The sequence below is a fragment of the Cavia porcellus genome, unplaced genomic scaffold (assembly GCF_034190915.1).
Source record: "Cavia porcellus strain 051 isolate PalLab524CR breed Dunkin Hartley unplaced genomic scaffold, mCavPor4.1 scaffold_18, whole genome shotgun sequence".
Classification (NCBI taxonomy): Eukaryota; Metazoa; Chordata; class Mammalia; order Rodentia; family Caviidae; genus Cavia; species Cavia porcellus.
Genome location: NW_026947501.1, coordinates 52471832 through 52495860, shown reverse-complemented (window position 1 = coordinate 52495860; position 24029 = coordinate 52471832). Strand labels below are relative to the sequence as shown.

General features: G+C 50.0%; 1 protein-coding gene across 13 annotated transcripts in view; it reads left to right on the top strand.

Moving 5' to 3' along the window:
• Positions 1 to 24029, top strand: part of Inpp4a (inositol polyphosphate-4-phosphatase type I A) — a 117753-nt gene that overhangs the window by 71403 nt on the left and 22321 nt on the right. For 5 of the 13 annotated variants that reach the window (XM_063229900.1, XM_005004442.4, XM_005004438.4 and 2 more), the window contains 14 exons: positions 2566 to 2684; positions 4103 to 4219; positions 4466 to 4545; positions 6019 to 6130; positions 6889 to 6979; positions 7351 to 7498; positions 9753 to 9883; positions 11604 to 11708; positions 12109 to 12217; positions 14332 to 14349; positions 17480 to 17663; positions 18630 to 18848; positions 19851 to 20106; positions 23467 to 23499. In XM_063229900.1, the coding sequence (XP_063085970.1) occupies positions 2566 to 2684; positions 4103 to 4219; positions 4466 to 4545; positions 6019 to 6130; positions 6889 to 6979; positions 7351 to 7498; positions 9753 to 9883; positions 11604 to 11708; positions 12109 to 12217; positions 14332 to 14349; positions 17480 to 17663; positions 18630 to 18848; positions 19851 to 20106; positions 23467 to 23499 (1722 nt within the window). The remainder of the gene's footprint in view (positions 1 to 2565; positions 2685 to 4102; positions 4220 to 4465; positions 4546 to 6018; positions 6131 to 6888; positions 6980 to 7350; positions 7499 to 9752; positions 9884 to 11603; positions 11709 to 12108; positions 12218 to 14331; positions 14350 to 17479; positions 17664 to 18629; positions 18849 to 19850; positions 20107 to 23466; positions 23500 to 24029) is intronic. The other 8 variants (XM_003471667.5, XM_005004443.4, XM_003471669.5 and 5 more) reach the window with 6 other exon arrangements.

Sequence of the window (24029 nt, the reverse complement as noted above, 5' to 3'; positions counted from 1 at the left end):
TAAAATAATAGAAACATCCACTGGGGCTCCACATGTGGAGTTAAGACACATAGATATTAAAATAACTGTTGATTCTGCCTTTCAGTTTGGGCAGATGTAGCAGAGTATCACAGGATGGTGGCTTCAACACAGCAACTTCTGACAGTTCTGGAGGCTGAAAATCTAGGGTCAAGACCTCAGCAGCTATGTGGCTCCCAACAGCTCTCCCTCATACGATGGTCCCATTGGCTGGGGGATGTGGATTTTAACATACAACATATAACAAGCATTCAGTCCATAGGGTTATGTTGGGTAGAATAAAGACACCATTGAGCACCTCATCCAGTAGATTTACAAAGCCGTGAAAGAACCAAATGGACACTGTAGAATTAAAATTATAACTTTTTAAAACTCTTTAGGAAGATGCAAAGAGCAGCTCTGATACATTTGAAGAGAAAATTGGTGATTTTAGATATAAGTCAAGAGGAAAGCCAGAGAGAGAACGTAATGAAAAAAATAAAACAGAAGCAAATGTATTTTTTAAAAAAGTATCAGTGAGAGTATGTAGCATGGGGCTGGGGATTTAGCTCAGTGGCATAAGCGCCTGCCTTGCAAGCAGGCAGTCATGAGTTCGATCCCTGGTACCGAAAAAGACGAAAAAAAAAAAAAAAAAAAGAGAGTATGTAGCACACATTTGTGTCTCAGAAGACGTGTAAAGAGAGAAGGGCTGGAAGTATTATTTATAGCTGAGCCTTTCTCCCAAGATAGTAAAATACTCCAAGCCACAGAATAAATGAAAATATTGCTAGGTCCATCAGAGTCAAACTGTGGAAAGCCACACTCTCGGGAAAGTCACAAGAGCTGCCAGAAAACACACGCACATACACATGGCCCTCAGAGTAGCAGTAATTACACTGACAGCTGACTTTACAGCAGAAAAAATAGAAACCCAAAGGCAGTATATTTATAGGTCTTAGAGAAAACAACTACCTAGAGGAAATATCCTTGAAGACTTGAGACCTCAGAAAGACATTTTTCAAGCCATAAAAACCAAAGAACCTGTCACAGCAGACTTCAGTAGAAGCAGTGCTGAGGGATGGTCCTCAGTAGAAGGCAGAGGGTTCCAGATGGATGCTCACAGATGTGGAAACTATTCGACACCCCAAAACGCGAGGCAGGGGCCCTGGAGTAAAGATTGAGGCCCAGCTAAGTGAGCAGTGAGTATAAAGCAGAATCCCGCGCACAGCGCCTGTGCTGATAGGAGCAATAGCAGGCAGGACGACATAGATGGCAGGAAGCTCCAGAAGGAGCGGTGTGAACTGTGCTATGGTTAGGTCGCAGCGACTCGGCAAAGGACAGTGACCATGTGGTGAATACCGCTCTCAACTCAACTCGCCCCAGAGCGCAGCAAGCGTGCTCCCTGCCCATTGTGCTCCTCCTTTTCTTTCTTTGTACTTTCCTAATTTTCTTTCCCTCCCCTCCCCCTTCCTTTTATCTCTGTTAGTGTCTTCCTTCCATTCTGTTTCCCTTCCTTTTTTGCTTTTCCTGTGTATTTGCCACACCTGTTGTGGGTGTGAGAATGTATTTGGTAATTGCGTTGGTAATATACTTTTTAATTGTGATGGATATACATTGCATAAAATGTACCATTTTAGCCTTTTTAGGTATACTGTGGAGTGGTGTTAAGTGTGTTGACATTTTAGGCAGCTACAGCCTCCATAGATCTCGAGAATTTTTTGTTATTTTAAATTGAGTTAAAATTTAATGCTTTCCCTTCTTCATTTTAAAGGTAGCACAGCTGAGCACTTATATTTCTAGATGAACCTACTTGTGTTGAACTTTGGTTTGCTGCATAATTTCCCAAGATGCACCCTTTTTTACATTTTAACATCTTGTTAAATCAGAAGTGACTCTCAGTGGAGTGTCACAGTTGAACCACAGTGGGGTTTGTTTTCCTTTCACAGGGAATTTTTTTTTTATCAGGAAACTTGTTAGATTCAGTGAAGTGCAGTAATTTTTTCTGTGAGTCATTTCCAAGATGGAATTATCTGAGAAGTAGCATTTTTAATAATCTTGCATTTTATGTGAGTCTTAGAGTAAATGAGCAGTGACTTTTTAAAAAATGCTTTCTGTTTCCATGGACACCACTCCCACACGGCACTAGAAGCTTCCGGTTAGCTGCTTGGTCCCACAGCACAGGCTTGTGGAGCTGTGTCCTATGCTTCGTGGGCATCGTGGCCCCTTGGCTTGGCTGGCTGGAGCTGTTAGTTCCTGAGGTTCATCTGCAGGCAACCCTATGCAAGACCATGGGCTCTGTGTCCAGGCAATGGACACAGGAGCTGCCTTTAACGCGGCCGTCCACTGCAGTGAAGGTCTTATTGCCTTGTATGTGGTAACCCCGCACAGGAATGAGAAGAATTTTTAAATTTTTAAGTTTTAAAAATTTAAAAACATCATCTCCCCATGACAGCCGACAGTGTGCCCATCTGATTCCTTTGAGTTTCTGTGCTTTCTCTGGGTTGGTTTGAAACTGACTGGAGCTTGAGGTTTTAGAGGACTCATTTCTTTCCTCTCTCAATTCCATAGCCTGCAGTGAGCTGCATACCCCGTCGCTAGATAGGAAACCAAATAGTTTTGTAGCAGTGAGCGTCACCACCCCTCCTCAGGCCTTCTGGACGAAGCATGCGCAAACGGAGATCATCGAGGTGGGTGCCCCTGCCCCTGCCCCTGTCCTGCGGGACCCGGGACACTGCCATTCCCATAGCCCTGATGGGAAGCTCACTCGGTTCCCAGTGCTCGTAGCTGCTGTTCATTGTTGTCATGTGAGTGGTTGCGGGTTTCAGAATGTAGTTGTGAGTTGTAATTTCCCATCATTCTTACTTCTATAAATGGCATTGACATTTGCCACTTCCTTTACTATTACTGTTACTGTTGACAGAGGTCAGTGATGCTAAAGGTCAGCTGCATTTGAAGAGGTAAGAACTAGTTCTCCCTTGTGCTCAGTAACCAGAGTATGGAAGTCTTAACTACTAACCCATCCCCTGCTGGGCATCACCCTATTTTAAATTAATTGATGTACATTCACAGAATTTTTACAGATAGTGAGAACATTATGTAAGTTATAACACGAAGTGTAGGAGTTGCTGGTATGAAATTCCACAGGGTTATATTTGTAATATGAACTATCAAACTGCATTTATGTTATTTTTATGTTTTCACATTTTTACATAAAAACATGAGGCATAATTTTACATAGAAACAGCCTCTCAAAGTGATTTTAAATTTTACAAGACAGGCCGCTCTTTCAGTCTCTGAAAAACTTGTTTCCAGATTCCGATTGACCATCCTGTGTTCTGAGCATTCTTTGAGCACTGTCCACGTATCAGACACAGTGATAGGTGATGACATGAGACTACAGGGGCCCAGGCTGTCCAGCAGGCACTGAGGGACCCGGTCTGCAGCTGCAGGGAGGACAAACCAGAGGCCCAGGCACACCACAGTGAACACAGCTGACCGGCAACAGCTTGGCGGAGACAGTTAGCTGTGGCCTTGGAGAAAGCACATGGTCTGCTTGGCTGTGAGGCAGGGGTACGCTTCCAGGAAGTAACCACCTGTGAGACTAGCAGCTGCTCCTCAGAAGAGTGGCTTTAAAAAGCCAGACTTCAGTTACTCTGAGTGCAGGAGTCTAGAAGTAATAATGCGAGTTGTTTGTTTGCCCTTTGGTCTCCTGTTTGTGCGTCTTAAAGGGCAGTGTGTCTTAAAGGACAGTCCAAAGTAGCAGGTCCACACACCCAGCCTCCCTAAAGTGATAACGCTGGAAATGGCCATGGACACTGAACTGGTTTCACCTTTAGAAAAGTCCTCCTCCGCCTCCCGAATGTGAAACCCTTAGAAATGAGCCCCGGGCATAGCTTGTGCAATAGGCCTGACTGTTATGTCTGGATCTCTCATGTCTATGTCAGACTACATTTTCCTCTTTTGGAAAGCAGTTTTTTGGTTGTATCATCCTTTAAATGCCATTAGCATATGTGCTGATCCAAGTCAGTAACGATGTTAGTTTCTCATTGTGCAAGTGTTCATGATTTTCAAAAACAGTAATTTTTTTTTTTCTTTTCTATTGTAGGGAACCAACAATCCTATCTTCCTAAGCAGTGTTGCCTTCTTTCAGGACTCTCTTATTAACCAGATGACACAAATCAAACTGTCTGTCTACGATGTCAAAGATAGATCTCAGGGAACAGTTAAGTAACAGGATATGGTTCCTGGGTTTTCTTCGCATTTTACAATTAATCATTCAGCTGAGAGGTGCGTGCAAGATTGAGTTCACTCTGGTTCATGAATTAACTCATATTTAAACTCCTGTTTGTCTTTGGGAGCTTTTTTCAGCCTCTGTCTTGAGCTCCTGAGGTGGGGTGAGGAGTGTTGTGGGCACCAGAGGCCAGACCAGCACACTCATGCTCTGCCCTCTCCTTCTCCTTCGCCTCAGATGTATTTGCTGGGCTCTATAACATTCGTTGTCAAAGATCTGCTCCAGGACAAGCATCATAGGTTGCATCTAACACTAAGGTTGGTATTTAGTCATGTTCCTTAGAAGGGGTCTGGAGCTGTGAGGCTGGGGACAGAGTGGAAAAGGGCCATTTCCTGTTCTTAGAGAATACCTGGCCTCTGAGGAGGTGAATCCCTCAGTGCAGGGGGTTGGAGATGTGTGCTGCCTGTAGGATGCACAGGCGCAGCTGTGCACAGACCTGAAGGAGGTGCGTGTGTATTCATATGTGTAAGTGTTACATGATGCTTTGAAGTATAGCTGACTGCACTGTGTCCCCTCTCTGGTAGACTCGACCTCCCAGGCAGGCAGGCTCTTCCTCTGCTTGCCTTCATCACTGCATCCCAGCAGCCTAAAACAGTGCCTGGTACTCAGTAAATGTTTGTGAACGGAATGAATGAGTGACGAGGAAGCCCACACCATGAGCTGAAAGAATGTCCACACTTCCCAGGTTCATTTTAGAAACCTAGCCCCCCAAATCTGGCTTGTTGTTCTTTATTCAAATGGAAATTTTTTTGGAAAATTTCCCCAAAATTGGAAAATTATTGTCTTGGAAAAGAGTTCAAAATTGCAAACAGAACATTTAGTCGCTGCAGTATGGCGACATTTGGAAGCCACCACAAGTAATGACAGTGCTGTGTGTGGCCATCCTGTCTGCAGCGGGCTGTGCTGGCATTCCCTAATGTGTGTGGAGAACCTGACACAGGGAAAATGATGAACCTTAGGTAAAAGGAGAGGAAGGGTTCATGTGAGGGAAGAGGCTGACGGAGAAGAAATATTTAGGCGATCTGTCCAGAACTCAGTCTAGCTGGGTGAGAGTTAGTGTTAAGTCAGTGTTTTCCTTTTTCCAAAGATGATTGCTGGATGGTAACATGAGGAAGGGCTTTTCCAGGCGAGAGAACAGTGAATGTGGGAAAGGAGATGCTCAGTACTGTGGACACAGGCAGATTTGGAACTGGACTACATCAGGCATCTTGAACAAAACACCAGGGCTCCCCAGATGGGCAGAGGACATTGCCAGCCCCCTAGGAGTCTTAAAAGGAGGCTAACCAGGCTGCACTACCTCAGGATTCAGGGGCTTCAGGAGGTCTTCAGTGGTCTTGGAATCCAGGCCTAGGCTTTGGACCAATCAGAAATTGAGGGTGGGTAGGAATGAGCAGAGAGAGAGAGACCCAGTGCCAGGTGTCAAGGAAAGGTTCTTGCGAGCCCTGGCTCTGAGCCTGTTTCTCCCCTCCCCCAATCACCTCAGCAGGACGAGCCCAAGGGTTGGCTCCACCTTAAGGGAAGTCCCCACCTTTATCAGGCATCTCTACACCGCCCCATCAGACACACCCCTTTCCTGTGCCCCAGAGAGGCACATAACGGAGAATGGTGACAACCTGATCCATGGCTGGGCCTTGCTATTCTGGGGACCCTGATGACCCAGGAAAGCTGAGGTTTGCTTTTAGGTAGAAAGAGTATCAGCCCCACTCACCAAAGCACGCTGCTCGTGGCAGGTCCGCGGAGAGTGACCGTGTGGGTAACATCACTGTGATCGGCTGGCAGATGGAGGAGAAGTCAGACCAGCATCCCCCAGTGACTCGGTCTCTGGACACTGTCAATGGGAGGGTGAGTGGCCGCCTTCCTCCTGTCCCCCAGAAAGAGCCAGAAGACTGACCACAGGACTTACTGAGCCTCTGTTCGGCAAAGGACAGGGCCTGCTGCTTGCTGCCGCACTCCTTGTCCTGCTGTGCGAGACTCTGTGTAGGAAGAAGGGGCTCCTGGCCCAGCCTGCAAGGCCCTGCTGCCCCAGAGCCTGCCTCTGCTCTCCTTCCTGCCAGCCACCTCTAAGGCAGGAGCCAGAGGGTCAAAGCTTGGCCTAGGCTGGGGGTGAAGAGGCAGCGAGATGCAGGCTGTCCATTGGATGCTGGTGACAACTGTCTCTCTCAGACATGCTGCCCTCACCCTGGTCCCCCTGAGCCTCCCACTGTCCACCCTCACCCTGTGCTTGTAAGTGAGTATTCTCATTCTCTATCCAGCACTGCTGCGCCACTGTCATGAAACGCAGGGAGATCTCACTGTGCCGGAAATAAGCCCCGAGCACCAGCTCTGAAAATATTCCCCATGCCGTCTGTCTGTCTCTCTGTGCACCAGAACCCTGCAGCACAACCCTGAGATGATTAAGGAGAAGCATAAGGAGAGGCTGGGTGTGCTGGGCCACCCTGGGTACAGGGGTTTGAGCATGCATGGCTCAGACTGTGTTTGCACAGCAGAGCTCTCTGCTCTGTTCAGTTAAGAGCTCTGTGAGTTAAGAGCTCCATTTCTGTGGTGCGTGCAGGAATCCTCTGCATCTCAGTTCCCTTGTGCTTTGCTGTCCCCATCCTTAGATGGTGCTGCCTGTCGACGAGAGCCTGACCGAGGCCTTGGGAATCCGATCCAAATATGCTTCATTGCGAAAAGACACTTTACTGAAATCAGGTAAACCGCTTTCTCAAATCTTGGCACTGAAGTGAGTGTCCCCACAGTTATGGTCCCCCTGGACTCCCCACCTGCTGTGACCGTCACAGCTATGCCCCGACAGCTCTCACCTGGCTCCTCACTCTGCTAGCATTCTGCAGCATGGTGCCTCCAGGATGGGGCTCTTCCTCCTCACTCTTTCTCCTTTCGCACTGTAGCCCCTTGCCGCTTACATCTTCCTAGACGGGAAGATGGAATGTCCTGGGGTAGACCCTGGGCAGAGTCACTCAGGAGTCTGTCCCAAGTGTTTTAACTCTGGAGAAGACCAGGACCACTGGGGCAGGTCAGGGCCTGCTCAGCTGCCACCTCTGTCTCCTGTCCTCCCGCCTCAGTGTTTGGCGGTGCCATCTGTCGCATGTACCGCTTCCCAACCACGGATGGCAACCACCTGCGGATCCTGGAGCAGATGGCGGAGAGTGTGCTGTCCCTGCACGTGCCCCGGCAGTTTGTGAAGCTGCTGCTGGAGGAAGACGCAGCCAGGTGAGGCATCTCCTGGGGCGGCCCCTGTCATGCACCCTTCCTCTTTGAGATGGGGCAGATGCTTAGCGGGACCATAACCTGGCCTTCACTCCATCGACCCTGTGGTAGGGTGAGGATTCCACAGATTAGGGCTGGAAGCCCCAGAGGAGGCCCAGCACTTTGCCCTTCCCACCACCTCGACCTCCACCCTTCCCCTTGCCTCCCTTCCCCTTCCTGTCCTCTTCCTTCCCCTTCCTTCCCCTCTTCTGCACTCTCTTACTTGTCCTTCAGGAAGTTGGAAATAGCTGCTCATTCTTTGGTCATTGCTGACCAGTGGTTTCCAAGGTCAGGGCCTTAACAATTAAGGGCTCCAGAGCATGACCCACCCAGGTGCTCTGGTCCTGCGGACCACAGGGAGAGGCCTAAGGGGTGATGCAGAACTGCAGATTTGTCTTATCTGACCCAGACTACCATTTCTGCTCCTCATCCTAAATGGTGTTAGCAGTTAGTGACATGTGTGAAAGAAAACAAGGCAAACAGGGCTTCACTGTTCTCAAACAGCTACTTCCATTTTTATCTTGAAAGAATATCAGAGAAAGCAGCAAGATTAATGCAGTCAATATGCAGGTATCTTCCACCTAAATTCACCCACTCTTAATATTTTGTCATTTGCCTTATCTCTCTATCTGCATGTGTTTTATAATTTTAATTTTTAAAAACTTCCTTTCAGTTTTGCCCATATTTATATACATTTACATAGCTACAATGTACTTCACTTTTCATGTCTTTAATTGTTAATTGTGACATGCCATACTGTTAAGTGTTTCAACCTCAAAGAACATATTCCCTGGACAGGTGCTTTAGCTCAAGACTGACATCACCATCATTGTCTTTGTTGGTTTTTAGTTGTTATTAGCAGTAGCTACATGCTGGGCACCAGGGATGGTCAGGCCTGGCCTCTGGAGAAGCAGCAACATTCCACTGACCCCGGAAGCATGAGGAGGGACATGAGGAGAGGATGGCCAGTTAGCCAGTGGCTGGCAGATCATGGAGACCTCGGTTCCACCACTGCTCTGCCTGCACTGGTTTTAAAAAAGAATTTGGTACATTCCTAAAAACTGTAAAATGAGCGTTCTCTTCCACACCAAAAGGAATATATAGGATCCTCTACTTTCTTTATAGAAGCAGTCACTGTTAGTGGCTTCAGTGTTTCCTGTATTTCTAAATATGTGCTGAGCATCCTCCTGTCTTAATTAATCATTGTCAAAGCTTAGCTGCTGACTTCCTAAGATGAGGAGTTTAGGCTTTTATGTTTTCTCAGTCCCCATTTTCTTAATATGGTCTCCTTTTTTGAAAGATCCATCATGTGCTGTTATTATGATCATGTTGCTGTTATTCCTGAGCTAAGCTTAGAATTCATATTTCGTGTCTTACACACTTGCCCAGCTGTGTTTTTCAGGGGATAACAATTCCTCTGTCTCCTCCTCCTCCTCCTCCTCCTCCTTCTCCCTTCGTCACTCCCTCCCCAGGCTCCTGTAAAGCACATGAGTAGCCAAGGCCAAGGCCAGGCCGGGGATGACTCCATGTAACACATCCAGTTTCACACAGCTCCACACTAACAGAAGCAATGAAGAGGAGGATAGCCAAGGGGACCAGATCTTTATAGGCCTCTTCCAAACCCAGAAAGGCCGACAGGAGACAGGAGAGGCTGATGCTGCAGCCTGAGCTCCGGGCCCCCACTGCTGAGGAGCCAGCAGCTTTCTGCCTGCAGCTGTGTTCCCAGGGCAGGCTGGGTAGGAAGCACACACTCAAGGAGCCTGGCAGGCGAGGAGACCCTGTCTTGACCACCTTCGAGGGAAGATGGCCTTGGGGTCATGACTCACAGACCTCCAGTCCTGCATTTTGCAGGTTCACTCAGTAGCCTGCCCAGTTGAGGGCAGGCCATGTCTGTGGCTGAGTGCTGGCAGCAGGGTCTTCGGGCACCGTGACACAGCCATGTCACTCCTTGACAAGCTTTCCGTTTGTCCTCACCTCTACTTAGTGTCCCTTGAACACTCAACTGTACTAAAAAGCTTCTCTGCCCACTCCCCATGTGGTCATTGGTTCACCAGACATGTAGCTGTCTATCCCCTGTCCCCAAGTTGCCCTTCAGGCTGACGGTGTAACCACTGCCTGGCTGTCAGTACCTTTCTCTGTGCCTTCAGATCTCTTGATAGAGACCCCTGCACTACCACCCCCCTGCCTCTTTGGTCTCACGTGTGTGTCTTCTTTGTAGAGTCTGTGAGCTGGAGGAGTTGGGGGAGCTGTCCCCTTGCTGGGAGAGCCTCCGGCGCCAGATTGTTACCCAGTACCAGACCATCATCCTCACATATCAGGAGAACCTGACTGACCTCCATCAGTACAAAGGTGGGTTTAGTCTTGCCTGTGTGAGGTACGCTGGCCCCTACTTTCCTGGCTAGAGTTTGGGACCCAGGTCTTTCACACACTCATGCTGGCACTTTGGAGTGGGATTTTAAAAATTAGTCTCATGGAGGTAGAATGCTTTCAAACATGGGCTTTTCAGATCCTAACTAAACAGACAAATCAATGAATTGCAGGGAGAATCTTTTGGGGTGTTACCTACCTAAACAACCATGTAGGATGGAATTTGGAGGAGGCAGAATTGCAGACTGTCACTGGTTTGTGTCATCTTTTGGTCTAATACCATTGGGGTAACCAACAAGATTAAGACATACAGTTACTTTTATACGAAGCAGTTTTCTGGATTTTCTGGTTTCAATGTTGGTGTTACTTTAGTTGAACATGTAAATTGTCAGAGTGGAATCCTGTTTAAGGCTCACTTTTTCTGTTTCTCTGTTTGTGGTGCTGAGGATTGAATCCAGGCCTAGTGCATGCTAGGCAGCACCTCTGTGGAGCTATATCCCAGCCCCATACCATTCATCCTTAAAAGACACTATCTGATTTTTAAAGTATTCTAAGGGTAGATTCAGAAGACTGTTCTTAACTCATTTCCCTTTTCTTCCAAATTGGGAAAAAAAAAAAAAAATCACGGTTTTTCATGATTTTGTTTATTGCTTTAGCATTTTTTCAAATTCTTCTCTGTCTTCCCTTCTTTTCCTCTACATAATTTTATTTCAGGATTTAAGGAAAATTACTAAGTCCCTAAGGTGTTTTTGACATGGAACATAAACTTGGGTGAAACCAAATAGAGGTCTGCATAGGTCAGGTTTGAGACTAATGAACAGGTCTAACTGCACCCATGAGAAGTGGCAGCGTTTGCCTAAGGAACTGGGTGTCTTCCTGTGCTAAACAGGTGCTAGCCAGGAGAGCATGGCACCTGCACAACCTTGACTTTTCCAGAACAGAGCTTCTCAAATGTCAGCCAAGAACACAGTTAAAAAGCAAGCCTGGGATTCTGCATTTCTCCGAGCTGTCAGACATCCATGCTGCTGGCCTGAGGGCTCCAGCATGAGCATCAGTATCTAGGGAGTTCACTGCTGTGGCAAAACACAGCATATGGCTGCTGGCCTGCAGTCTGCGTGTTGGCAAGTGTGCCCTAGGTTGTGCCCACTTGTTTCTTCTATTCCTCTGATCGCTTTTTAACATTAGCCTTTCTAACCCGCTGAGCATACACAAGAGCCCTTGTCAGACTGTGTCCTCTGGGCTGGAATCAGTGCTGCATTGCACTCGTTTACCTGGGTGGCCTTGCAGTGATGAGCGGACCCTCTTATCACTTACCAGAACAAGCCAGCTCCTGAGGTTTAGGGTGATAGCAATCTCTAGGCGGGGGCAGCAGTCTGTGGTATGGAGTCTTTTGCTTCTTATAGTGGTGCTGCGAGTTCACATCTGTGTGTCATGTCTCTGAGTTGGGAGCTGAGTGCAGCCTGCTGAAGTTGGTCCTCCCTGGCTCCCTTTATGGCCTCAGTACCCTGAGCAAGGCTCTTGGCTGGCAAGCTGCCCTCAGCTCCCCATTTGCAAAAGCAGTGTACTTACACGTGGTTTGGGGTTTTCTAGGCCACTGTTGCAGCTCCTGCTTCTACTCAGGTGCAACACCAGAGTACCACTTTTCTACTTGCTGTTGGTGACACAGGATGAGACCTTTGTTTTCTCATGTTGCATTTCTTAGGTCCCTCATTTAAAGCAAGCAGTTTGAAAGCAGATAAAAAGTTAGAATTTGTTCCCACAAACCTGCACATTCAAAGGATGAGAGTTCAAGATGATGGCGGATCAGGTACCTCTTTTCTCTCTTGTTGAATCGCATTGTTTCTTTTCTCCCTGGATTCTTTGTCCTTGAGCTGCCCTGCATCTGCCCTCGTTTTCCTATATTCTGTGCTGCTAAGTGGCTCAGAGAAGTAACAGCCTGAGGACCTTTGAGAGGGTCCTTTCCAAAAAAGGAAGGAAAGGAGGGTTGGGAGATGCTTCTTGCAACCCTTCTGGGCTGCACCTGGAAGCCCAGAGAAGCTCTCTTTGCAAAAATGCTCTGACAGCCCAGTTTGTGGGATTAAGGGAACCAGAGGCTACTCGGAGATGAGCTGCAAGGGCAGCATCCCAGAGTAGTGTGCATCTCCCTGTAGCTGGCTTGTCCACAGGCCTGAGCCCAGAGTAATGGAGGAGAGCTTTCTGTCATTCAGATCAGAACTACGACATCGTCACCATTGGAGCACCAGCGGCACACTGCCAAGGGTTTAAGTCAGGAGGTCTCCGCAAAAAACTGCACAAATTTGAAGAGACTAAGAAACAGTAAGTAGAAGAAGGGGTTTGTGCTCCTTGTGCAGCCATCTGATGTTTCCCAGTTTGAAAAAAACATAGTCAAAATATGACCGCAAAAACATCCCAGCATCGTCTGCTTCTGCGCGGCAGGAGGAGCTGCCTTGTGGACTGCTGTTCTGTGTGTGTGTGACAGCTGGTGGATGATAAGGGCACCTCAGTAGTGGTCCTGTTCCCTCAAAGTGATCAGCAACTCATGACCTCAGCCCACAGCCCTGTGCTAATTCTGCAGGCTCTGCTTCCCCTAGTCTCTGGCCAGTCCGTGGAGCAGCAGAACCATAAAGCCAGGAACACACCATGTCCTTCTGAAAGGGGAGCAGTGGGGAGCAGTTTCAGTGTTGAAAAGGTCCAGGCAGCTACAGGGAGGTGCTTTCTGGAGCAGGAAGTGCCCAGGCAGGCAGGGTGGGGAAAGATGTTTCAGATGAGACTGCATAAATGCAGTGAAGAAAAGAAGCTGAAGCTGAAAGCTGGCCTTGTTGCCAGCCCACTTTATGCTGGTAATCAGGGATGTAGGCCTGACACATCTTAGCCTGACTACAGGGAGATGAGGGTCTTGCCTGGAAGCAAATGGATTAGCAGACACTGTTTGTGTGCAACTGGGCCTGGAGCATGGGGCAGGGCTTCTGCCCAGCCACGGGAGGAGAGAGCCATAAGTCCCAGTTGTTGCACTGAACACACAGCAGGCATTCCCTCGCAATCTTCCAAAATGTCACCAGGCACAGTGCAAATGGATCAAGGGTACAAGAGTAGGAAATGGAGGAAGTAGCATGGAAGTCTTAGGCTGGGGAGAACAATCAGGACCTGAGTGTGTGTTGAGGTGAGGCGGGGTGGGGGGGACAGTTGAGAGCCCTGGCCGGAGAAGATGAAGTGGTGGGAGCAGCCAGTTCACTCAGAAGGGACAAGAGGCATGCTGAGAGGTGTGTGGGGCGGGAGGGAACAGACTGAGTGCATGGAAGCATCTTGGCAGACTGCTGTGTTGGATGGTTCAGACTTACTAACTGAGAATGAAACAGTTGGAGGGAAAGTGAAGCGAAGACCGAGAGAACACCCAGAGAGCCCCACCAGGTGCTTGGGTGCAGACAGGCTGAAGAGAACCAGAGGGGCATTGCTCAGCTATGCCCCCATGACCAGGAGTTAGGATGTAGTGAGAACATTACCTGGGGACTGCATCGCAGAGTGAAAGGCTGGAAGCTTAGGTCCATAGTTGGGGGGTGGGGTCAGAGAGACGTGAGAGCATCGTTGACTCTGGGAAGTCAGGCAGCTGAGCAGGGAGCAGGAGAGAGTGTACCGGAAAGGCACGCGTAGCAGCTGGCCCCAGTACCAAGAGTCCTTTGAAGGAGGAGGGGAAGCAAGAAGGGTGGGTCAGCAAGGGGATGTGGACATTGGCTGCAGGGCCTCAGCCTGCTCGACTTTGATGCTCCCCGCCCAGGGCATTGCTCTGTGCAGACAGATGAAGGGACCAGACCCACCTCAGTAGTCACTGTCCCCGGGAGTCCCTTGGGAATGAGAAGAAGATGCAGCTTTCTGCAGCCACTGCAGCTCTGCACAGCCGGCAGGAAGTGTGTGCACCATTGCATGTTGCCATGGGGGGAGCGCGTGTGTGACCTAAGACCGTGTGGGGCCCAGTGAGGAAGGTCACTTCCTCTGCGAGGCAGCCCAGAGCAGCCACCTGGCTGTCCCTGTCCCAGTGAGGTTGGAGTATTGACACCTGATTAGTCTGCATGTTAACTTTACAACCTTGCACTTCCTAACGTGCTTCTGCAGTGTATTTGAGACATGCACACAATTTGCTTACTTTCCCACAAATGTCACAAAACCCCCTGCATACCAGGTTTTCTCCAGTCGGCTCTGCTTCAAGTGCAGATGTCCCCGGCCCCTGGCGGGATGTCTTCTGGGCCCCGAGCGCAGACAGCAAGGTTGCTCTACCGAAGAAGCCTTGGGGCCCCTCGGTTTAGTCCTCCCACATTTGGGGCCTCAGCAAGTAACGTGAAATATTCTGACAAAAGGTCACTTTTGGCTTTTTAAATGTTTTGTTTTGCATTTGTATCTGCTGACTGCTAATACTTCATTTTGGTTCTTTTCTTTAGCAGTTTTGAGGAGTGTTGGTGAGTTTTCTGTCTGCAGAGAGTGTCTGTGGGGTCTCGCTCTCATGCTGTTCTAGCCTGCCCTGGGGGTGCTGCACTTCAGAGGCCCAGTGGCTCTGAGCTCCCTGCCTTATAGATGAGCTCTCCCTTCCAACTGCAATGTTCTTTGATAATGAATAGCCAGTCAGCAGCGTGCTGTCTACTGGGCCAAGCTGGTGGCATTTGTCACTACTCAGACTCTGAGGCGGGGCCCAGTGCTGTTTCCCTTAGGCCTCAGAAGGGCCCACATCCAGCAGGGGCCCTGTCTGCTGGATCTCACATCACCGCACATGGGTGTGACCACGCCTTCTGTCTTCTTTGACAAGAACACTGAGGCTCCTCAGCTTTCATGTCACCCTCACCTTGTGTACAGATGAGGCCAGCTTCCATTTTCATAGTAACTTACTGATTCATGTGAATTTTATACTACTGTTACTAGGGTCACTTTTAAGCCCCTGAGGGGCTGCACCTAGGTCTCCCCTCCATGGACTCAGTGCACCTAGGTCCCCCCTCCATGGACTCAGAACAGGGGCTCTGCAGTGTCGCTTCATTCCAAGGCACCTGCAGCTTTGGGAAATGTCATCACCTGAAGCTAGCGACACTGACACTGCCCTGACCCTCTGGGATCATAGCTGAACCTGTGAGGTGTCAGTACTGCCACTGCTGGGAGCATCACCAACAGGAAGTCCTGGAAGTCACAGCACCCCATGGAGGCCCCCTTTCTCCTGGGAATACGGAGGGAGCAGAGGCCACTGGGAGGTTGGGAGGGCATCCCCTAGGGGGGACCCACAGACTCTGCGGAAGGGTACCCTGCAGGCTCCCTCACACTTTCTCTCCACTGGGCCCCATTGAAGGCCTGGTGTTGCCCCTAGCAGGATGAGTAAAGGACTTGGGGTTGGATCTGCAAGGTGAGAATGAGTGGGATATAGCCAAAGGCCCCTCTGTCCTTGCTAAGTCTCAACCCAGAGGCCTTAAGGAAACTTTTTTGGGAAGATTCTTCAGGTTTCCTCTTAACCAAGGAAATGAGACCTTTCACTGCCCAGCCTGGGCCTGGTGACCCCCACCCCACCAATCCCACTCCTGAGACAGACGAGGAACCTTCCTGCCTGGTGGCTGTGAGGATGAAGTCAGAGCACCTAGCACCTCACCTCAGTTTTTTTTCCCTATGGGATCCAGCTTCTCAGGAGCTCACACCCTGCAGAGGCAGCCCTGGTTTTCACATCCACTCATTTGCCCCCAGCCCTCCCAGAACACTGTACCCCTGTACTCTCGAGGCATCTTTGGGTCTGCCACCTCCACTTTAATAGGTCTGGGTCAGTGGCTCGGGGTGGGGCCACCCAGGCTATCCTGGAAAGAGCTGGGAGCCCAGGGCACTTTGTGGCACCTAGAGGCCCCTTCCCTAAAATTAAAGCTTGGAGGACGACGTGTCACAGAACAGCTGGGTGTCTGCACCTAGTGCCCCCTCCTTCTGTGCCCATTGATGCTGGAGCCAGGTGATGGAGCATGTGCTTGTGTATTCCAGTCACTCCCAGCCTGCTCTTTAAAATTTCACCCCCTCTCACCCTCCCATAGACTTCCGGTGCCTCTGTCTTGGGGGCTGTTAAAGCAGGGTTCGCCAGAGCATAGGGTGATGGGGGGTTGTTCTCCAAGGGTGCTGTGGGTATGTATGGGTCAAAGAATACATCACCACATACACACACAGGAGGCCCATGTACAGTACAAATTTCATATTGAGGGCCTGGGAAGAATAGCTTTTTAGAAATCTCCATTTTGAGATATGTTTTTCAGACTAAATTGTCTGAAGTGGCTGCTATTCATTGGAAGAGTGATTGCAGGTTGGAAAGCGGCTGTGTGCACCGGCGCTGTGCAGTGACTCCCGGTACCATGCAGGCTCGGCCGCCGTCAGCTGCATGGGCTTCTGGCAGACCCTCTTCCCTGTTGTGTGTGGGCTTGTCATGGTGTGCCATTTCCTTCTGGGTGCTTTGGTGCGTGGTGTCTGCATGCTTGCCCTGTCATCCAGCAGCAGAAGGGGCAGGGGCAGTTTCTTGGTGACCTGCTCATCCAGGTTTCCCTCGGAAGGGCCAGCTGACCCTTGTTTTCAGGGGATGTGAAGGAGAGTGTGCTGAGGGCGCACTCTGTCTTCCACCTTCTCCTTGATCCTCAGAACTCAAAGGTGGCCTTTTGGGAGCCACTGCGGGCCCCTCTTTCCCAGAGGGGAAAGAGAGGATTCCAGCCAGGGTTTACAGCCCAGATTATAGGAGACCTCTGCATTGGCTGCTTGTACGTCTCGTCCTCCCCAGCCTCCTCAGATGGTCTGAAAACTAATTTATAGCATTGAAATGACTGGGATGTAGACTAAAAGGCATGTAGTTTATCATTGCCGCTGAGGAGGACCACACATGTCAGGCCCGCTCCACACAGCCAAGCCTATGGAGCGGATGCCCAGAGAGAAGGTGGAAGGAGAAGAACCACGCTTTCAAAGCCATGAAGGTGCTAGGACAGTGCCTTCTCTATCCTCTTCCTCTTGTGCAGTGTTAGTTTTCAAAGGCAGATCCCCTGCACGGGAGAGAAGAGGTGGTCCTGGAGACCCACTAGGGTCACGAACACGAGGGAAGAGAACGTGGTTCTTTTCTCAGAAAGTTTGAAGTTCTGATTGATCCAATGAAAAAGCAGGTTTTGTGTGTTTTCTTTGTTTTATTTTATATTGTTTGGCAAAGTCTAGCACCCACTATAGTCTTCCCCTTCAGCGGGGTAATTTGACTTGTTTCAGGTGTCTGCTTAGGAACTGCTTTTAAGTTGATAGAATTTCTTAGAATAGTCTTAATCGTTTGGGAAATTATGAAGAGTGACATTTTAATGTCTACACATGTATACATGGTAAAAATGCAGACACATACAGAGATAAAAGACTTCATCCTGGTTTAGCATTTTACGCTTCTACTTTGTAGATAAGAAGGGTCAGTGAAGGTTTCCTTCTGCCTGTCCATGGCAGCCTAGCCCAGGAAACAAAGTGCTCTTTGTTTTAGGGTTCGCTGTGGGCTGGGGTTGGGTTGCTGCTGCCATCCTCTTCAGACTCAAGAGGACCCCTTAGACCTCTTCTCATCCTTTTTAGTACATCGTCCAGCTGCCAGTCCATCATCTACATCCCACAGGACATCGTCAGAGCCAAGGAGATCATCGCCCAAATCAACACCCTGAAAACCCAAGTTAGTTACTACGCCGAGCGGCTCTCCAGGGCGGCCAAGGACAGGTCGGCTACTGGCCTTGAGAGGACTCTTGCCATCTTGGCGGATAAGGTAGGAGGGGTGCTGTGCGGCTGTGGGCTGGGGCGGGGGTTCCTTCAGGTGTATAGGGGGTTGCAGTAGAGATTCTTTGGGTTTCTGGAAGCTACTGGACACCACAGGACAGCCCAGGTGTCCCCGGAGCTGTCCTGAAAGAGTTGAAGATCTCTCTTTAGGTCTACTTCCTACAAAGACTCCGGGAGGTTTGGTAATTTACTTTCTTGTGGTCTCAGAGCTGGGTGAGCCCAGGGCAGAGCTGCCCACCTGTCAGGTGCTGCTTTATGCAGATGTGTTCTCAGCAAGGCCTGGGCTTGCTTTGCTGGGGCCCATGGAGTCCACAGCTTTTCTTAGTGATGGCTTAGTCAGCACTTTTGGGGGCCACACCTTCTATTGTAGTTGAATTTTTTAAAAAGTAGCTTACCCATGCATAAGAATAGAGCAATAGAATCTTACTGGTTTGAATGTAATCAGTAAACCAGTTCTAATTAATCTTAACTCAGTCCTGATTAGAAAATACATAAACGTTACTCCGTACTGCAGGAGTAGATACATCAGACCTTTGTGAAGAATGATCTTTTTCTCACTGCTGTCTTTCTCTCTGTCACACACACACAGAGTGGTGGCACATCCCCCCCACCCTTGCCTTGCTGGGTGTGAACTGCCACTCCTGATTACAGTGCTGTCTCCTTCATCTGTGTTCACACAGCTATAAGACGGGGAGCCTAGAGTTGCTGTAGCACACAGGGCCAAGGGCAGGCTGGGGTTCAGGAATGCTTCCTTGCGTTCTTCCGGTGTGGCAGGAAGTTCTCACTGAGACTCAGCCCTAGCAGGTCATGCAGAGCCCTTGCTCTCAGAGGTCCCTAAGGGTGCAGGTCTCTAGCTGCTGGTCCCATGGAGTAGAGGAAGACAACCGCTGGGCCTCCATCATCTTCTGCTGCCAGAGAAGGCAGGCCCGTCAGCTCCAAATGTGTGTTCTGGCAGACCCGGCAGCTGGTCACTGTCTGTGACTGCAAGCTGCTGGCCAACTCCATCCATGGACTGAATGCCGCCCGGCCTGACTACATCGCCTCCAAGGCCTCACCCACCTCGACTGAGGACGAGCAAGTGATGCTTCGGAATGACCAGGACACCCTCATGGCCCGGTGGACAGGGAGGAACAGCCGGTCTTCTCTGCAGGTGGACTGGCATGAGGAGGAGTGGGTGAGTCTACTCCCTGCTACTTGGCGCACTAACTACAGAGCCTGCTGCCGATCTCTTCCCATGGGGTGCCTGAAGGGTCAGGTCCTAAGAGGTCCTAAGAAGGTCCAGGGTTCCTTCCCAGATGGCTCTCGGGCCTGCTGAGGGAAGGAGACTGTGAGCTATTGTACGTGCCAATGGGGAGCAGGATGGTGCTGGCTTGGCCCAGCTGCCACCCTGCTTAGCCAGGGGGTGGTTTTCTCCCTGGCCCTGCCATGCTGGAGCCTTATCTGTTCTTCCCCACAGCTGCACCCTTGAGGCCCTGGCTGTCTATAACCAGCCCAGCCTCCAGGTGCTCCTCAGCACTGTGCTTGCAGTCTGCCTTCAGGGCTGTGTGTGTTTTTGGCAATTTGGGAGCTCAGAGCTGGAGTCACTGTCCTGGATGCAGTGTCTGTCACATTGCTGCTCCTCATATCTCAGGCCCTGAGAGTGTCTCTGTCTTTTGAGGACCCATTGAATGACTTCTTACTGTCCTTTTTTCTTACTGTTGAGGCTCCTGCCGATAGGCCTTGCTCTGGGCAGCACTGAACTACTCACCACAACATAGTGGTCTCCTAGCCCTGACATCTGGGAGCCTGTGCACGTTTGCACCGCCTTCTCTGGCTCCCCATTCTATTGGCCAGCTGTTTGCATTCCCTCCCAGCAGAGAGGCCTTTGATGTGGTCTGTGTGGTGTCTGAAGGCAGCCTGCAGTGAAACATGGAAAAGAGAGACTGGCTCTTCGTGCCCTGAGACATTGGAAGCCTGTCTGTACTTCAGAGTCACCAACAGACATGTCTCTAAACAAAGCAGTGACCATAGGACATGCTTGGTTATTAAAAAGCCAATATGACTTTGATGGGAATTGGGAACCTGCCCTTTCTTGTGATGCTTTAATGAGCAGGTGGCCTTGGGTGGGGCTCCGTGGAAGGAGTGTCCTGGTTTTCCTCCGGGAGAGCTGACCCATTGAGGCCTGTTGCTTTGGAAGGAGAAAGTGTGGCTGAACGTGGACAAGAGCCTGGAGTGCATCATCCAGCGGGTGGACAAGCTGCTGCAGAAGGAGCGTCTGCATGGCGAGGGCTGTGAAGACGTCTTCCCCTGTGCGGGCAGCTGCACCAGCAAGAAAGGTAACCACGACAGCCACGCCTACTGGATCAGACCGGAAGACCCCTTCTGCAGTGCCCCCTCCTCGCCATGCCCTTCCTCCATGCCCACCGCTGCATGCCATCCTCACCCAAGCACACGTGCGTATGCATCTACACTTCCCACACTGCCTCCACCTTGTGCTGTGTCACATCCGTTTGTCTGTGTGTCTGACTCCAGGCAGACTGCAGGGAGGCTGGCAGGCTGAGAGGGACTGACCCAGGGTATGGAGCAGGGGCAGGATGGTGGGAGCCCCCACCTCCCCATGGACCCATGTGCAGCTGGAACCCATGTGTGAATCTGTATCTCTGCCAAAGGCAGACTTTTAGCAGGGTCACACTGCTAAGGCAGTAGGGGCAGGGCTCCTAGGCTTTTTGGATTTGTAGACCAACCTGAGAGCCCAAAGGTGGCCAGGATGCAGTTTCCTCCAATGTGGTGCTCTTTGCATTAGGATCTGGTGGAATGGAGGGAAAAATGAGTCTTGCAGTGACCAGGCTGGATGCAGGATATGCGCAGGCCCCACAGACTTCCCAGAGTCAGTGGTTATTAACTGGGCAGGTTCTTACCTTGTTGGTTGGAAATTTGTAACTCAGTCAGATACCTGGGCCTTGGAAGGACTGTATGTCTTCTGTTCAGCACCACGCCTCATGGGAGGCTTTCAGAAATGGTAGGACAGTGCCACAGAACAGCATGTTTCAGAGCAAGTGTCTGGGTTCTCAGGGCCCACTCACACTGTGCCCTGCAGTAGCCTCAGAGCTGGGGACTGCACTCAAGTTTCTTAACAAGTAGATTCTAGGTTCTGGCCTCTCAAGTGCCACCTGCCTTTTCCTGCAAGAGCTGGAGGGGCTTTGGGACCAGACAGCTTCTGCCTCTTTGTTCTTCTTGGGGAGCTGTGAGCCATGCAGCAGGGTCAGGGCCTTCAGATTCTCTGTAGCAGAATTGTGCTGCTTTGTGGGAGCCTCTTGCTAGATCCTCTTTCTGTGTGTGAAGTGGCCATGGCCCCTATAGCTCCTGCAGTCTGTTTCCAGGGCACTGTCCCATTCAACCTTTTCTATGGTTTTCACATAATCCACGTAATGTCCTCAGATCATGGCAGGTCATGGAGCTGCTCGTCTCTCTTGTGTTCTCTTTTTCTTTTTGTTGTCATTGCTGTTGTTTTTTTAAATGTAAGTTGTTTCTTCTTAAAGTTCTCTGAAACTTTACTATTCTCTTGTTTGTAGGGGATGGGATGGGATGGGATGTAGCTCCGAGATATACACACAAACATATATGTGCCTTATTTGTAATTTTTAATTTTTCCTGCAGGTATAAAAAGTAACTTATTGGACTTTTTTAAATTCAGGAGCTAGTTTGTATAATCAGATATGTTGTGTGTCGATGCCTTACATACACATCACTTTCCCCCAGGCACATCTCCTATTGTTTAAATATAGACCCATTCAGATTCAGCCCCGAGGTTATTTCAGCGTTAGCTGTTTGTGTTATTTAGGGTGTGACTCTATATGCCTGCGGCATCAGCTCTGTGATGGTAGTGGGTGCATGAAGTGTGCACCAGGGAGCCTCACTCTGCGGATCAGTACTCGGGAGCCTAAGAGCCCACACACCACTAAAGAACTGTGTATTGTCCCTAGCTCAGACATTGCAAGCATAGCCGGGAAGCCCTTGGGGCTGCACTGTGATCAGGAGGACCAGGAAGGTCTACCTGGGAGCTGTCACTTGTCCACATGTCAGAGCTGGGCCTCGTAGGTACTTTGCGTTCTGTGTTAGGGAGCAGATGTCCTGACCATATGAGCAAGTCGTGTTCACACCAACTTGTTTTTTAAATAAGCACAACTCTGTGACCCCGAAAGCCTCATCACTTCTCTGCCTCAAGTGTTCCGCTTTCTTGCCTTCTGGCTTGCTGTCCTGAGAGCCGAGCCTGAATCTGCCTGCCAGGTGAGGGCCAACTAGAGCCAAGACCCAAGGGGGACACTGAGAAGACATGGTCAGCTAGAACTGCAGACCCCCCATGCTGCCTTCCCTCTGTTTCTCTCCCCGGCCCCCTCTGCCCAGTAACCCACCCCTACCAGAATTTGGTGGCTTCTGTTGCCTTCTTTACACCTGCAGCGTACTTTGTTATTCTCCTCTGATCCCATCCCAGGATTTGCTACCCTGGTGTCTGTGTTTGCAGCCCAGGTTCATTCAGATGCCCCTGAGATCAGGCTGAAATCTGCCTGGGCACAGAGAAAAAGCCCACAGTCACTATCAGATTGCAAAAGGTCCCATGACCCAAGATAAGATAGATGAATTTAGCAAGTGGACTTGGCCCCAGATAAACAACAGAAATGGTCCCAACCCTGCTGTTTGGGGTCACCCTGGAAACTCTCAACACAAAGGGGCCTATGCCTCACCCCCCATTCATCGATGTGGAGTCCTGGAGGAGGGGCTCCAGGAGGCAGGCATGTATTTCTCCAAGCCCTGAGGACTCTGCCTAGCAGGACAGGGCTTCGAATCACTCCAGCTCACCCCTCTCTGCTGGGCTCCTCTCTGTGCTAGCCAGGTGGTCCCAGGGTCTTTGCGTTCTGACAGAGGTGGAGCTCTGCACCTTCCTGAGGCCTTTGCACTTCCTGTTCCTCTAGGCCACATCCAGATATGACTGGAGGGTGCCCCGCTCTTGCTGCACACTTTATCCTAACCCAGGCTATAAGTGGTCCCTAAAGCTGGTTCTGGCTGGTCTTGGCAATCCAGAACTGCCTGCTTCAGTACCCTGAAGACTTCCCTTAACTGACAGGCTCAGGCATAAGTGACGTGAATGTTTACCGTGTGATTCCTTCTCAGACTTGCTGTCTCTCAGGTGGCGCACCAGTTAACTAGCATTTTCAGAGTTTTTGAGGGAAATGTGAAATGAGCCACTTAGTTGTAGCTAAGCAGAAATGAAATGTATTCTTTGAAGTCCTGGAAGGGAGTCCTACCTGGAGCTCTCCCTCAAGCCTTCTCCATTTAGTTAAGTTTTAAAGACTGACCTGGGATTCGTGACTGGGTCTTAGCATCACAGTCTCAGGGGTCCATCCTGAACCCAGGCCTGCCCAGTGCTTGAGGGCCATGCCTCCCACCGAGCCCTGCCGGGTTTTCTAGTCCGCCTCTCTCCTTCGATGTCGTGAGCTAACATAGGGCTCCATCTCCATGTCACCGACGTGGGTGCTTTTGTGTGTGGCATGTATCCCATCGTAATGTGTCAGATCACTCATCCCAGAGAACATTTTATGTTGAAATAGTAGCAACATGAATGTCAATGCTGGCAAATCAGTGTTGTGCGAGCTTCCGAGAGGGCTCTGCCGCCTCAGAGTAGCCCAGCACCCCACCCTCCTCTCCATGTGGTTAGTGCCTTACCGCGAGCTGCTGCTGCAGCTGCCGTAAGTGTGGTTGCTGTTTGATCTGTGTCTGCTCCTTAATCACCCCTGTCGCCCTCCATTTCTGTGCAGATTGCAGTCCCCCTCCTGAAGAGTCCAGCCCAGGTACGTGATTTCCGGTCCAGGCTCCGCTGATGTCTTGGTAATACTTGGGTAGCATTTGTAGCTCCATTATCCAAGATGACCTTCTATTCCCACAGTTGGGGAAATGTTTTAGGACATCTTTGTCATGAGGTTAGGCGAGGGACCAGTTGGGCTAAGAGAATTGTGGCCTGAAACAGAATACCATGTGGTTTGGGTTTAGTTTTGTTTTATTTTAGGGTCTCTCTCTCTCTCTCTCTCTTGCTCACTCGCTGTCCCACTCTTGTTCTCGCTCTCGGTGTTTAAACTCTTACATCTTAAAACTGTCTCATGATTAGCGTTCATGAGTGTGTGGGGCTTCTCAAGTGGATGACCTTCACATTTGTGCATACTTTCAGTGCATTACCCTGAACCCGTGAGCAAAGCCCTGAAGACACTCATATATAGGAGTCCACCAGAAGCCTGTGGCGTTTATAATTGCGTAACGTGCTCTCAGAGTCTCAATGGAGCTCTGCAGTTCTTACCAGACATGGCAGCAGGCCTCAGTGACAATG